The 12,256-nt window shown below is 40.6% G+C and overlaps 2 protein-coding genes and 1 long non-coding RNA gene across 6 annotated transcripts; 2 read left to right on the top strand and 1 right to left on the bottom strand.

Annotated features, from left to right (window-relative positions):
* Positions 1–253: 253 nt before the first annotated feature.
* On the bottom strand, positions 254–4,725 carry LOC118514538. Its single transcript, XR_004906663.1, has 2 exons — positions 1,305–4,725; positions 254–1,213 (listed from the first exon to the last, which is right to left on the bottom strand). It is a non-coding gene; the product is annotated as an uncharacterized LOC118514538 (long non-coding RNA).
* Positions 4,726–4,763: 38 nt separating this feature from the next.
* LOC118513970 lies at positions 4,764–6,315 on the top strand. Of its 2 annotated transcripts, none has more exons than XM_036060406.1 (2): positions 4,764–5,966; positions 6,034–6,315. In XM_036060406.1, exon 1 carries the CDS (start codon positions 4,783–4,785, stop codon positions 5,479–5,481), a length of 699 nt encoding a protein of 232 aa, XP_035916299.1. In that variant the 5' UTR covers positions 4,764–4,782; the 3' UTR covers positions 5,482–5,966; positions 6,034–6,315. The 2 variants fall into 2 exon arrangements, with proteins under 2 accessions (XP_035916299.1, XP_035916291.1); XM_036060398.1 differs by having other exon boundaries at positions 4,764–6,133; positions 6,209–6,294.
* A 3,884-nt stretch (positions 6,316–10,199) lies between these two features.
* On the top strand, positions 10,200–12,046 carry LOC118513869. 3 transcript variants are annotated; one of them, XM_036060185.1, is made up of 3 exons: positions 10,200–10,297; positions 10,384–10,675; positions 10,732–12,046. In XM_036060185.1, exons 2-3 carry the CDS (start codon positions 10,486–10,488, stop codon positions 11,526–11,528), a joined length of 987 nt encoding a protein of 328 aa, XP_035916078.1. In that variant the 5' UTR covers positions 10,200–10,297; positions 10,384–10,485; the 3' UTR covers positions 11,529–12,046. The 3 variants fall into 3 exon arrangements, with proteins under 3 accessions (XP_035916078.1, XP_035916084.1, XP_035916069.1); XM_036060191.1 differs by having other exon boundaries at positions 10,213–10,675; positions 10,789–12,046; XM_036060176.1 differs by having other exon boundaries at positions 10,213–10,675.
* The last annotated feature ends 210 nt before the right edge of the window (positions 12,047–12,256 follow it).

Raw genomic sequence — 12,256 nt, 5'->3', positions numbered from 1 at the left:
ATCGGGGCTAGGCGCCACTCGATCCATAAACACAAACTCCGAGCGAAAGCCGCAGAAAGGCGGAGACACCGATTAGTGCGATACGGGTAATCACGTTGATTACACTATCGCACACGAGGACAATGACCACTATCTGCCGTACGCAAATGATCCGTTTGACGCTCCACAGTGAAACACGTCTTATCGCCACGGAAGCTAGAGGCAGAATGACTAAAATGTACATGTTAAATAAAGAAATGAGTTTTCTATATATTTTTTTATGATTTTACTATTTATTATTAGGTAAAAAGCCTTATAAAGTTCATGAACTCGCTGACTTAGTATTGTAAACCGAGGGATTTGGTGTTTTCATATGTTCCGTGCAGCCTGGGACATATGAAGTTTCTTAGCTGTCAGTGTGACGTTTTTGTTTTGGCGCCTTAAGCAGCCATTTTGTTTTGTTATTCATTCTTAATAAAGCCCAGATGAAACCTGAAGCTCTCCCGTGAAGTGTCGCGTTCCTGAATTCCGTCCGAAATTCTTTTACTATAACTCATTACAGAATAGACCAACAAAGAAAAAAGAAAAAACGGAAAAAGCATAAAGATCAGCAGTAGCAAGTATAAACAGACCCCTAACAAACTCGAACACACGAAATGTCAAACATAAAAAAGAGTAATCAACACCAACGTAAAAATCTCAAAAAACATTATCGAAATAACGCAGTAAACAGTAAATTAGGGACATATGACCTTAGCAGTCGGTCCACATATTTAGTGGTGCTGTCACGGTGACAAATTCACGAAGTAGCGCAGGAGGGAAACAGGAAGCTAGACTCTTGTGCCGAATCGTGAAACACCTCGACAGAACAAGAAAAAGAAGAAGAACGTCGATATTTGCTACCATGACTGCCATTCGCTCGCATATTTTCCGGTAGCTAAATGAACGTGCATTCGTCTCACCGCACCGTCCTTAGATTGAATCGCGCGAATTACACGTCCCTTGGACCAGCTTATCCGCGGGAGATTTTCGTTGATGATCAGAACCACGTCTCCCTCGTGTAGCGGTTTGCAGGGCTGAAACCATTTCGTCCGTCGGGTCAGAGTGGGGAGGTAGGAAGCTACCAATTTCTTCCAAAACAGATAAGCATAAACCTGTGATGTCTTCCAATTGTTTCGTACCGTGGTCGTTGTGTCGTCAGGTGGTACGAAGGGTTTTACTCCTGATGAGGAACCTAGAAGGAAATGATTCGGGGTTAGTGGTGCTTCTTCCTCACTATGAACTGGAAAAGCTGTCAACGGACGAGCGTTAACGATTTGCTCGACCTCTATCAGCCAACTGTTCAATACAGCGTCTGTAGGGTGTCTCGTAAACTGGATATTTTGGAGGGTTTGTTTCACTGTGCAAATCAAGCGTTCCCATGTTCCCCCAAATTGCGATGCCGCTGGCGGGTTAAAGCTCTATCTGGTAAGCTCATTGCGTCGATTATCTCATCGGTGTTTACTTCTTTTAGCGCTTCCCGAAGTTCTCGACTCGCTCCAATGAAATTTGTACCTCGGTCCGAGAAGATTTCAACCGGCGTTCCGCGGCGACCTATAAAGTTCCATATTGCGATTATGCAAACGCTGGTGGATAGCGATGGAACGGTTTCGATGTGGATCGCACGCACAGTCATACAGGTAAATAAACGCCCCCACGCGTGTTTCGTCCATCGACCACCACAAACGGTCCGAAGTAATCTATCCCCGTGTAGCTGAAGGCTTGCGTGAAAGGAGTGATGTGTTTGGAACGGTCCATACGGTCTGATTCCACTATTTTGATGCACGACTAGTTATCTTCCCACACGTCGGTTCCATTTGTATCATCCTCGCCTAAGACACCAGTTAGCAGTTGTTTTATCCTCAGCAGCTCTTGGCAGCATACGGACAATGACACGAGCTTACCTTCTGTGGACCAAAATGAAACACACGTTTATCCCCTTCTTTCCTAGCTAATAAGTGTTGAGAGCAGAACCTTCGTGCAGGAAAAGATATCAGTTCGGATATCACAGGTGAAAATATATTTGCTCACAAAAACACGCGTCTGACAGAACGGCGTCAAACCGTAATAATCAATAAATAAATAAAAACACGCGTCTGCTCCCCAAGTTATCTGTTTTCGTAAATGTTTTGGTAAATGCATTCGTTAACGAAGTTTCGAAAACGAAAAAAATTATGTTTTATAAAAAATTTCGACGATAACCATGCAAAATGTAAACAAATTTTCGAGGATAAGTTTTTATAAATGTATTATGGCGTCGTCATGTGTGTCACAAAAAAAAGTGGGGGAGATTTTTTTGGGAGTTTTCTGTTATTGCATCGTGTTCGTTCTTCTCTCTTGTTACGGTTTTGCTTCTCCAAATGTCGTGGATTCTACGATTAGCATGAGTGGGGTGTATATGAAATCGTGTATCGTAACGGTACATTCTCTTATCAGCACTTGGAGAGTGAAGTTGTCGGCGTCGATAGTATTCGGAGGATTTATATTTTTTCAAAGCTCTGAAACCGGTAAGTAAAAGTGAGATTAGAACATTAGTAGCGTGTTGCACTCATACCATATCTTGAAGACCGAACCACCAAGGTTGCTCAGAGGTGTAGTGATTTATACGCTACTACTTACGCTTAATTAGTGCGTTATTCGCTTTCTGGATAGTGGTGTAGTGTACACTAGTCGTGATAGTTGTGGTAGTAACAGTAGTAGTGTTGTAGACCGGGGAACGGAATACGCTGAAGTGACTTAAACTATTTATTTATATATTTATTATTACGGTCATGCGCCGTCTTGTCAGTGGCTTGAACTAATTGATGTTTTTTTACTTTTTACCCAGATTCAACATGTCAAACGAGTCGAACAAGGATTTTGAATATTACGAGGAATGGCTCGAAACTGGTAAATAAGTTATTGCAAATTATTTATCCATTGCATCAGATTAATATCTAATTGTTCTTTTTTAAGATTCTGATACATTAACATTGAGCGCGAATTCCATAACCGGTAAGCACGCTAAGATTTTTTGCATTCGAGTATGATTAAATGTTTCATACCCGTTTTTCGTCTTTTCGCTCATTATAGACACCGACATGGAAAAGGACGGGGAAACTGGAGGGCAAGTCGGGTTTCCCAGCATCCCAGTGTGCGTTCAGGAAAAGGAGGTGACAATTACCATTAGTCCTTATATACTGCCTTTAGGTTTTTGACGTACACTTTTTTCATTCTTTTTTTTACAGTATCCAACATCGATGGTCAACCGTCATCATGTTCCGTGCATTCGACTAGAAGCAAGTTTTATGAAACATTGTCTAGCACAAATTGGTGTATTGTTATTTATCAACTTTCTGATTTTTAGACACGCGCGTACAAGTGCAGTGTTGCTACGAATACGGACACGGTTGACCCATATGACTAAGAAAATATGTTCCGCACACTCACTGGGCTACGTTCGACCCTGCTTGGAGTTTGATTTTGCTCCGATAGATTCGGTAGAAGAGCTGCAAAATTTAGATGCACTTCTTCAAGACGATTCGGAGTATAGAGCAAAACTTGTTCATTGGCTTGGAACACAGATCACTCATGTGGACGTGGATAACAGTATTCACGAATTAATTGATCGACTGTTCACCAAACGCTTCTTTGCCACCATGAATTGGGCTGGAAAAAAGCAAAAAGCGGGACGAACAAAAACAAACGGCCGGCTTAGGTAAATTTAAGTTAGTGGTAAAATTATTTGTAGAATTAGGATGTAATAACGCTTTAGTTTTAAATAGTTATTACGTAGAATTTTTTAAAAAAGAAAACTATATCATGCTAAGGATAGGATTAAGATTAGCATTAGTAAGCGTACATCTCGCCACCAGAAAAAAATAATTAGTTTTGTGAATAGTAGTGTTTGAATTGACTTAATTAGCTTGTTAGTCATTAAATTAGTTAAGTAAGCTGTAAATTAAGTTACATACAATAAATACAATATACTTTAACAACTATATTTGGATGTACAACTTGCTTTAACTTATTAATCCCTCTTTTGATACTACATTATACATTTCGTTAGTCCGCTACGATCATCTGGTATTCGCTGAACAACAATACTTTGTTTCTATCGCATATTTTTTACCTTACTTTTCCTTCAATTACCTTACTTTTCCAGCTAAATAAGCGTACTAAATAACAAACACTTATAACTTCCGTTACAATTGTTACTTACTATACATTGTTTTTTTTTACTGAATTTATTCGAGAAGTGTATGCAGCAGAGAAATAAAAATAGTTTCATCGCTAATGCTTGGTATAGGAACTAATTTACATTTTACTTTCCCCGGGCATATATACACAAACAATGTTCCGTTGATAACGGAAGATGAAGAGGAGAGAGAGAGAGGGGGAAGGCATCGTACCATACGGAACGGACGACGTATGTAGTTGACGGTAGACACGTATGAAAAATACAACAAGTCGAGCGAAAACGCCGGTCGGTGTATTGGTGTGCGTGAAGTCTTTTTTGGCAAGTAAGTGTGTGAGCAAGAGCACGACTTGTAGGCGAGGAGGTAGAAACGCGTTTGCGATGGATTTATATTGGTAATGGTAAAAGCAAACGATGAATTTTGAATTGAATTGGCATTCTGTTTTGTAGCCAGACGCAAACGCAAGTAGCGGTGTTACGTTAGTCAATAAAGCGACACAAAAAACAAAAAAAATCTGTTGTATCCAGAGCAAATTATCCGTTGGTCCTTCGAACCGGATATTACAAAAGTGTTAAAAGTGTCAAACATGATGAATAGAACATCGAAGTCTGCGAAGGAGAAGGCCGACGAGGAACCTGCGGAAGAGGTGCAATCCATTGAGATTGACCCGGACGCGCATGGTTTTATGCGACAAGCAGCAATCGACGAGATGGTGAGAATAAGGGACGCTTTGCTAAAGGCCACTGACGAAGGGAGCGAAATATCCAACGCACGGTTGAGAATATATCTAAGGTCAGTGGAAGGTGCAAGTGTACAGTTTCTCGATCACCATCAACGTTTGTTGAAAAGCTTATCAGCGAGTGATCGTCAAAGCGAAACCGCGACTTACCAGGAATTACGTGTGCTATACGAAGACACAATGACGGAATTGGAGTCAACGTTGGAAGGCCGATCGCCGCCTGTGCTTGAAAAGAAAGAACCACAAACAATACCCGTACAAATGAGTGCGCCTGTAGTGGTGCAAGCATCGTTGCCACGAGCCATTCCATCGTTCAGCGGACGATATGAAGATTGGCAAAGGTTTAAGGTAATGTTCCAGGACGTGGTTGATAAAACCAACGAAGAACCACGAATCACACTCTATCATTTGGAAAGAGCTCTAACGGGTGAAGCATCCATGATACAGGGTTCACCGATAGATAGCATACGGCGAGCATACCTTAGCGGTTCGCGCAAACGTTTAAGATATCTGCGGTCATCGATAGCGATTCGCATGTACAATTAGCGAATGGCCCAAAATGGATAGCGATTCGCGTGCACACTTTAGTGAATGTCAGAATTCGGCGCGGTTTGGAAATATAGGTTTATATGCCCCAGGTTGAGGAGTCGAGATTGGAAAAAATCGTTTAAATTTCGTTTTTTATGTAATTAGACAGTTGTTGCGCACAAAAGTGATGTGAAAATAAATGTTCATTATTATAAAGCATAAATTTATTGATTTTCAGCGTTGGTTAAAAAAATAATAACAAAACTATGTGAAACATGAGAAGAACAGCCATGTGGAGAATTCAAACATGGACGTATATACACGAATTCAAAAATGATGTGATCACAAAAAAAAATCCGTTCAGGTAATGAAAATATTTAGCATATTGGTCCAGCAACCGAAGCGTTCACAGTTTTACCAAGCGAATAACAATCACAGCATCATTTGCGGTTTAATTATACATTCCTTCGTTGTTTTTGGTTTTGGCAATCATCCTTTTAAAGGTACGAATTTCAGCACAATTAAAAAGTGCTACAACTAGAATTCTAATTGAATTTGAGTGTTTATTAGGTGTTTGGCTACGATAGGAGCTCTTGCTTGTTGAAGTGCGCCCGTGCAACATTTTTATTGTCGGTAAATTTGTTTTATTAACGCACCGTGAAAGAATACAGTGAGTATCAATAGCGGTATGTGCTGAAGCAAAACAACTGAGACACACATCGTTCTTTTTACTTTTTGCTTGCAGATATGAATTCCAGCCAAAGCTCTGTACAAGGGGAAAATGCAAGCAGCGCTATGCAAGCACCTCGCCGCCGAAAAACTACCAGCAACGAAGATAGAGAGCGCGTGCCAGATTCCAACGTAGCAGTGTCAAGTGTGAGCCAACACTCAAGGGTTACAACGTTGCCGAGAGTGCGTGTATTCTTACAAACAGCTTTAGTAAACGTAATAGCCAATGGCGGAAGGTGAATAAATTGGGGTATAGAATGGTAAATACTAACATGCCAGTGTCAGAGATCAATGTGTAGAAACTTTACTGTTGACTTGCGTATTCTTGTGTATGATGAAATAACGGGAACCCTTCCAGCGTCATATTTCAGTATCGATAATCTGAAAATACCAAGTGATCTTGATTTAGCTGATCTTGACTTTAACAAACCGGCGTCAATAGATTTGCTTATTGGAATGGATTGTTTACCTTTCATCGTCAAACTCTTGAATGAACTTCCAATTGTGATGGACACTGAATTAGGATGGGTGATTGGTGGCTGTTTAATCAGTTATTGCAAAGGTTTTGGGAAATAGAAGAGATTTCGGACGAACAGTTCGTTCAAACGGAAGCGCAACAATGTGAAGAAAATATTAAGAAAAATCATCAACGCGAAGTGGACGGTGGGTATATTGTTCGGCTTCCATTACCACGTTGTCTGCCACCATACATGCCCACTGAATTGCCCCGTCAGGGCACGGAATCACTCTTTGAAACGATTGCATTTGCTTTTGCATTTTTTCTCTTTTAAATCAAATTCACCAATTCTCCTTGTTGTCTCAGTCGCTCCACAATGTCGTTTGTTGGGCTAATTCCAAGGAATTTCATTCTTGGAACCCCCTCTCCCCTCCCTTCCCTTCCCTTTCTTTACCTCTCGCAAAAGTCAGTGACATTCCGACTCCAACTACTGCTTGCAAGGGAATCGTATGTATCAGATTCTGACAAAATCATTTCTATGAATTCCTCATTTTTACCTATCATCAATTGTTCTACTGTGTGCTTCCCTAAGAGGTGATGATTTTTTCGCTGGGTTGACAACCTGCTGTTTTGATCACTTTAGTTGCACTTCGGATTTTTAAGCGCAAGGTTCACTGATCACCCCAAGAAATGTTTGAAGCAAACATGCCAAAGTTAATCGAAGCACAGAGCAGCGATGAGGAAGACATCAGAATACCAAAAAAGAATACTAGAAACAGAATAGTATCCTCTGATTCTGAGTCTGATAATTACGATGGTAGTGATTGTGATTGTGACGAATCTGCACTTCCAGATGTTATTAGAGAATTGGAGTTAGAAGAAGAAAGAAATCCAGAGGGCTCACCGCAACAAAAAAGCACAATCCAATCAACTGCATGGAGTGAATTTACCGGTCGACAAAAATCATTTGCTTTTGTGGAAGAAATTCAGTTAAGTTTGCCGCCTTTGGATATGACACCTTATAACATATTTCAATTATTCGTCGACGAGGAAATCATTCAAATGATTGTAACTTTACAAAAGTGCTGCTACATTGTATGCATTGCTTTACAATGCTACATTATCACAAGGAGCACGAATGAGCAAATGGAAACCAACTAATTCGGCAGAAATTCCTTGGATTATTGCTATGGATGGGATTGGTAAAAGTAAACCCAGTGGCAAATTATTGGTCCAAAAATACATTATACAATTTTAAGCTTCCATCTACCGTTATGTCGCGGAACAGGTTCGAGATATTACTCAGTAATCTCCATTTCACCGATAACACGTCCATATCCCCTAAAGATCGGCAAGGAAAAATAATAAATTTGATAGATAAACTACAAGAAAAGTATCAAAAACTGTACTCACCAGGAGAAAACATCGTTATTGACGAAACATTGATTCCATGGCGTGGCAGACTCTTCTTTAGACAATACATTCCAAGTAAAGCGCACAAATACGGAATTAAAATGTTTAAGTTATGTTCAAGCGAAGGATTCACATGGGCTTCTAAAATTTACTCTGGAAAGTCTTCGGAGGGTATCAGAGAAACTGGATTGGCTCATAATGTTTGTATAAAACTTGCTGAAAAACTTTTCGAAAAAGGACGAACATTATATGTTGACAATTTCTACACAAGCTATGAGCTGGCTTTAACATGCTTAGATCGGAAAACTCATCTTGTAGGAACCTTACGGCATAACAAAAAATCTATGCCAAGAGATGTTTTGGACTGTAAATTAAAAAAAGGTGAAATGATTGCAAAAGAAGACGAACACGGAATTGTGGTTCTGAAATGGAAAGACTCTCGCGACGTAAGAATGTTATCAACGAAGCATGCTCCATACATGGTACAAACTACAAAAAAATATAACTCGAATCAGCCTGCTACAAAACTAAAACCACTAGCTGTAGTAGACTATAACAAAGGAAAATGTGGGATTGATTATTCGGACCAAATGGTCGCATATGCCACAACAATGAGGAAAGGTGTCAAATGGTACCGCAAACTAGGAATCGAGCTTTTATTGGGAACCTCTGTAGTAAACGCCTTAGTGGTTTTAAAACTGCAACAAAGAGAAACATCGGAATAAGAGAATTTAGGGAGATGATTGCTTCGGAATTGCTACAAATACCCGTCAAAAACACAACAACATTCAGTCCGCAACAAGAAAATCATGTTTTAGCCATCCGTCAAGATTCCAATGGGAAAAAATGCGACGCGCATGCATACGATGCTACAACAATGACAGGAAAAGCATGGGCCGATCAAAGGCACGTAAAACTGTGAAAAGATCGTTTACGTATTGTCCAAGCTGTCCCGATCAACCTCAACTTTGTGATGAGTGTTTTATGATTGTGTATCAAAAGTAAAGGATGAATAAATGAACTCCAAGATCTTATAATTATTGTTCATTCTCATTCTCATTTATTTATGAAAACATAATAGAAACTCATTTTGACATTTTAATCACTTTTTAAGAAATAATAGCCGTGAAAGAAAAGTACTGTGAAAGAACCGATCAAATACGTGCAAATTTATCTCTTGTAACTCGTCTAACAACGTCTCGTTGTAACACATAGTGGCTGACGTGGCAGACAACGTGTTAAGGGAAACAATTGACAAACTTGGTAACTGACGGAAAGCCTTCCGTAGATTTTTTGCTTTGGAAGCTCAGCTAAGTCGCCGTCCAGAGTGAGTGCAATATTACATGTTTATGGAGGAATACAAAGCTATGAGCCATTGGTGGATGAGTCGCTCGATTTAGCTGAAGTTAAAAGGTGATACCTGCGGAAATGTACCACTGTCCACTCCTTGCCTACCATGTAATGGCAACCTTGGTCAATGTCATGCGTGACATTTCTACAGCATACGCCACTGAACTCGAGATAGCGTCCCGGTTCCATTTTGTTCATTCTTGTATTTCCCACACTCGTAAAGAGCAGCTGAGTATTTTTCGCTGAAATAAACCAAGTGAAAAAGTCACCCCACGAGTTCTGCATTTCCACAGTACCTTCCTCGCCATGCAGTTTTGAACCCCAGCAAGAATACCACCAAATGCCGGGTTGTATTTGATGCATCGGCTGAAGTGAATGATTTATTCATTAAATGATGTTATGATGACGGGTACCACTGTGCAGGCTGATTTATTCTCAGTTCAGCTGAGATTTTGGATGCACAGATACGTGCTGAATGCTGATGTTGCAAAAATGTTTAGGCAAATCAAGGTTGACCCGAGGGATACGCCCTTACAAAGAATATTTTGGCGAGCTGCGCCATCAAGTCCTTTCCGTGTTTTTGAATTGACAGCAGTGACTTACGGGACTGCTGCAGCCCCTTTCTTGGCAACAAAAACCTTGCTACAGTTGGCTGACAATGAACAGCTACGGTTTTCGTTGACTAGTCGTGTAGTATAAGAAAACTTCTACGTGGACGATGGACTTTTCGGTGCGAGAATCATGTGGAAGAGTTTTTAAAGGTGCAGCGTCAGATTGTTCAATTGTTCGATTCAGCTGGGATGCATTTGCATAAGTGGGCGTCTAATTCTGAAGTCTTGTTGAGTGAAGTGCCAAAAGAAGATCGAAATTCATTTACGGTGTTGGGTGAGAGCAAGGCAAACGAAATAATAAAAATTTTGGGTATCAAGTGAAATCCTGCTACGGATGAATTTATTTTCATCACCCCACAGATATCGGAAAACTCGGCACCAACGAAAAAGGAAGTGCTTTCTGCATTGGCCAAAATTTTTGATCCTCTTGGTCTCATTACACCAGTGATTGTGATTGATTAAATGTTAATGCAAGAGATTTTGAAGGCACAACTTGGCTGGGATGACAAGGCAGATGATTCAGCATTCTTGAGAGAATGTACTGTAGAAGCTGAGCCGGTAAGGGATCTTCCTGAATCTGCCATTCCGGAAATACGTTCGGAGATTAAAATTCACGTGGCAATGGCCAAGAAGGAGTTTCGTTCTTATTCAGGTATGAGTCATTTCATAAGGGTCAAAGAATATTGGCATATTTTTCACAATTCGCAGACAACACCAGGCGTCTGAAGGAGAATCGTATCAAGAACTCTACCTTACGAATTACAGAACTACGAGAATCGTCAAGACGGATTGTAGGATTACTTCAACAGATGGAACTATCGAGCATCATAACGGCAGTCAAAAACGGTAGCCACAATCATCGTTTTGCGAATTTGAACCTGTTTCTAAAAGATGGTTTGCTAAGAGTGGGTGCACGTCTGCAACATTCTCAGCTACCATACGAAAGCAAGCATCAATTGTTGCTGCTTAATACGAGTGTGATTACGAGCAGAATCATCACTATGATACATCGTGAGCATCTGCATGTGGGGTGCTCGGGCGTTATCAACATTCTACGACAAAAATACTGGTCGACGAATGCGCGGTCCACGGTGCGCAAGGTTTTTCGAGGATGTGTTACCTGTTTTAGAGTCAATCCAAAGACTGTAAGCCAACAGATGGGGGACCTTCCTTCGTATCGTGTGAATGCAGCTCCGACGTTTGAACGTGTTGGTCTGGACTATGCTAGACCAATTTTGCTTCAATCAGGAATACGGCGGGTTTCCTCATGGAAGGGTTACATTTGCATATTTGTATGCATGGTAACCTACGGAATAAATCTGGAGGCTGTCGAAAATCTAACGACGGAAGCGTTTCTGGCGGCTTTTAAAAGGGTCATGTCACGTAGAGGAATACCACACGGGGTATTTAGTGACAACGGCACAAACTTTGTGGGTGCGAATGCGGAGATCAAAGAGATGCGAAACGCCTATAAGAAAGCTGTTGCAACTCAGGGGATTCGTTGAATTTTGTCAAGCAAAGGAGATTAATTGGAAACACACCCCTCCTAACGCTCCACATTTTGGTGGAATTTAGGAGAGCGGGGTTAAAAGCGTAAAGAGGGGACTTAAAGGGTGTACAAGACAGCGTCGTTAACAATCTTTGAATTCTATGCTTTACTACGTCAGATTGAAGGGATTTTGAATTCTAGACCACTGTACACGCATTCAAGTGATCCACATGATCTTGAATGTTTGACACCAGCGGACTTTACGATCAATCGACCCTTGGTAGGAGTTGCGGAGCGCTCGTATATTGATTTTGCGGAAAATAGATTAAAGAGACAGACCTCCTTTATATATCCAATCCCGCCATACGCGTTACGGTTCAAATGAACCTCTTCTTAGAGCGCTCTCGGACTTCAACAATTCGTATCATCTGTTCGACTACAATATCCCTGTGTCCCGCTTTCGTTCTCGTCTACGTGAGTCCTCGTCCTTGTGTCTAGCTTAGTGTTTCGTGTACTTTGTGGACTTCCTACTGTTTCTTTTCCTTATATTCCTTAGTTATTAAGTAAATTTGTGTAACCCTTGCGGCAGACAAATAATGTAAAATAAATAAATAAATAACCTCATTTTATCCAAGAGCAGTGAGCTGCTTATCTATGTGTGGTAAACCGTCCTCAATGCAGATGACGTTGATTGAAATCAATAATAACGATCATGGGATCTGATGAGTCATCTCTCATATGGCG

This window comes from Anopheles stephensi, chromosome X, assembly GCF_013141755.1.
Source record: "Anopheles stephensi strain Indian chromosome X, UCI_ANSTEP_V1.0, whole genome shotgun sequence".
In the NCBI taxonomy this organism is placed as follows: domain Eukaryota; kingdom Metazoa; phylum Arthropoda; class Insecta; order Diptera; family Culicidae; genus Anopheles; species Anopheles stephensi.
This window is presented reverse-complemented; position numbering and strand designations above follow the sequence as displayed.

What these genes read in the sequence shown, in the direction of transcription:
- LOC118513970 (XM_036060406.1), top strand. Translation starts at nt 4,783, where the DNA reads ATGATGAATAGAACATCGAAGTCTGCGAAGGAGAAGGCCGACGAGGAA.
- LOC118513869 (XM_036060185.1), top strand. Translation starts at nt 10,486, where the DNA reads ATGTTAATGCAAGAGATTTTGAAGGCACAACTTGGCTGGGATGACAAG. An exon ending in GGAGTTTCGTTCTTATTCAG is followed by an intron (nt 10,676 to 10,731) that starts GTATGAGTCATT and finishes CACAATTCGCAG; the next exon opens with ACAACACCAGGCGTCTGAAG.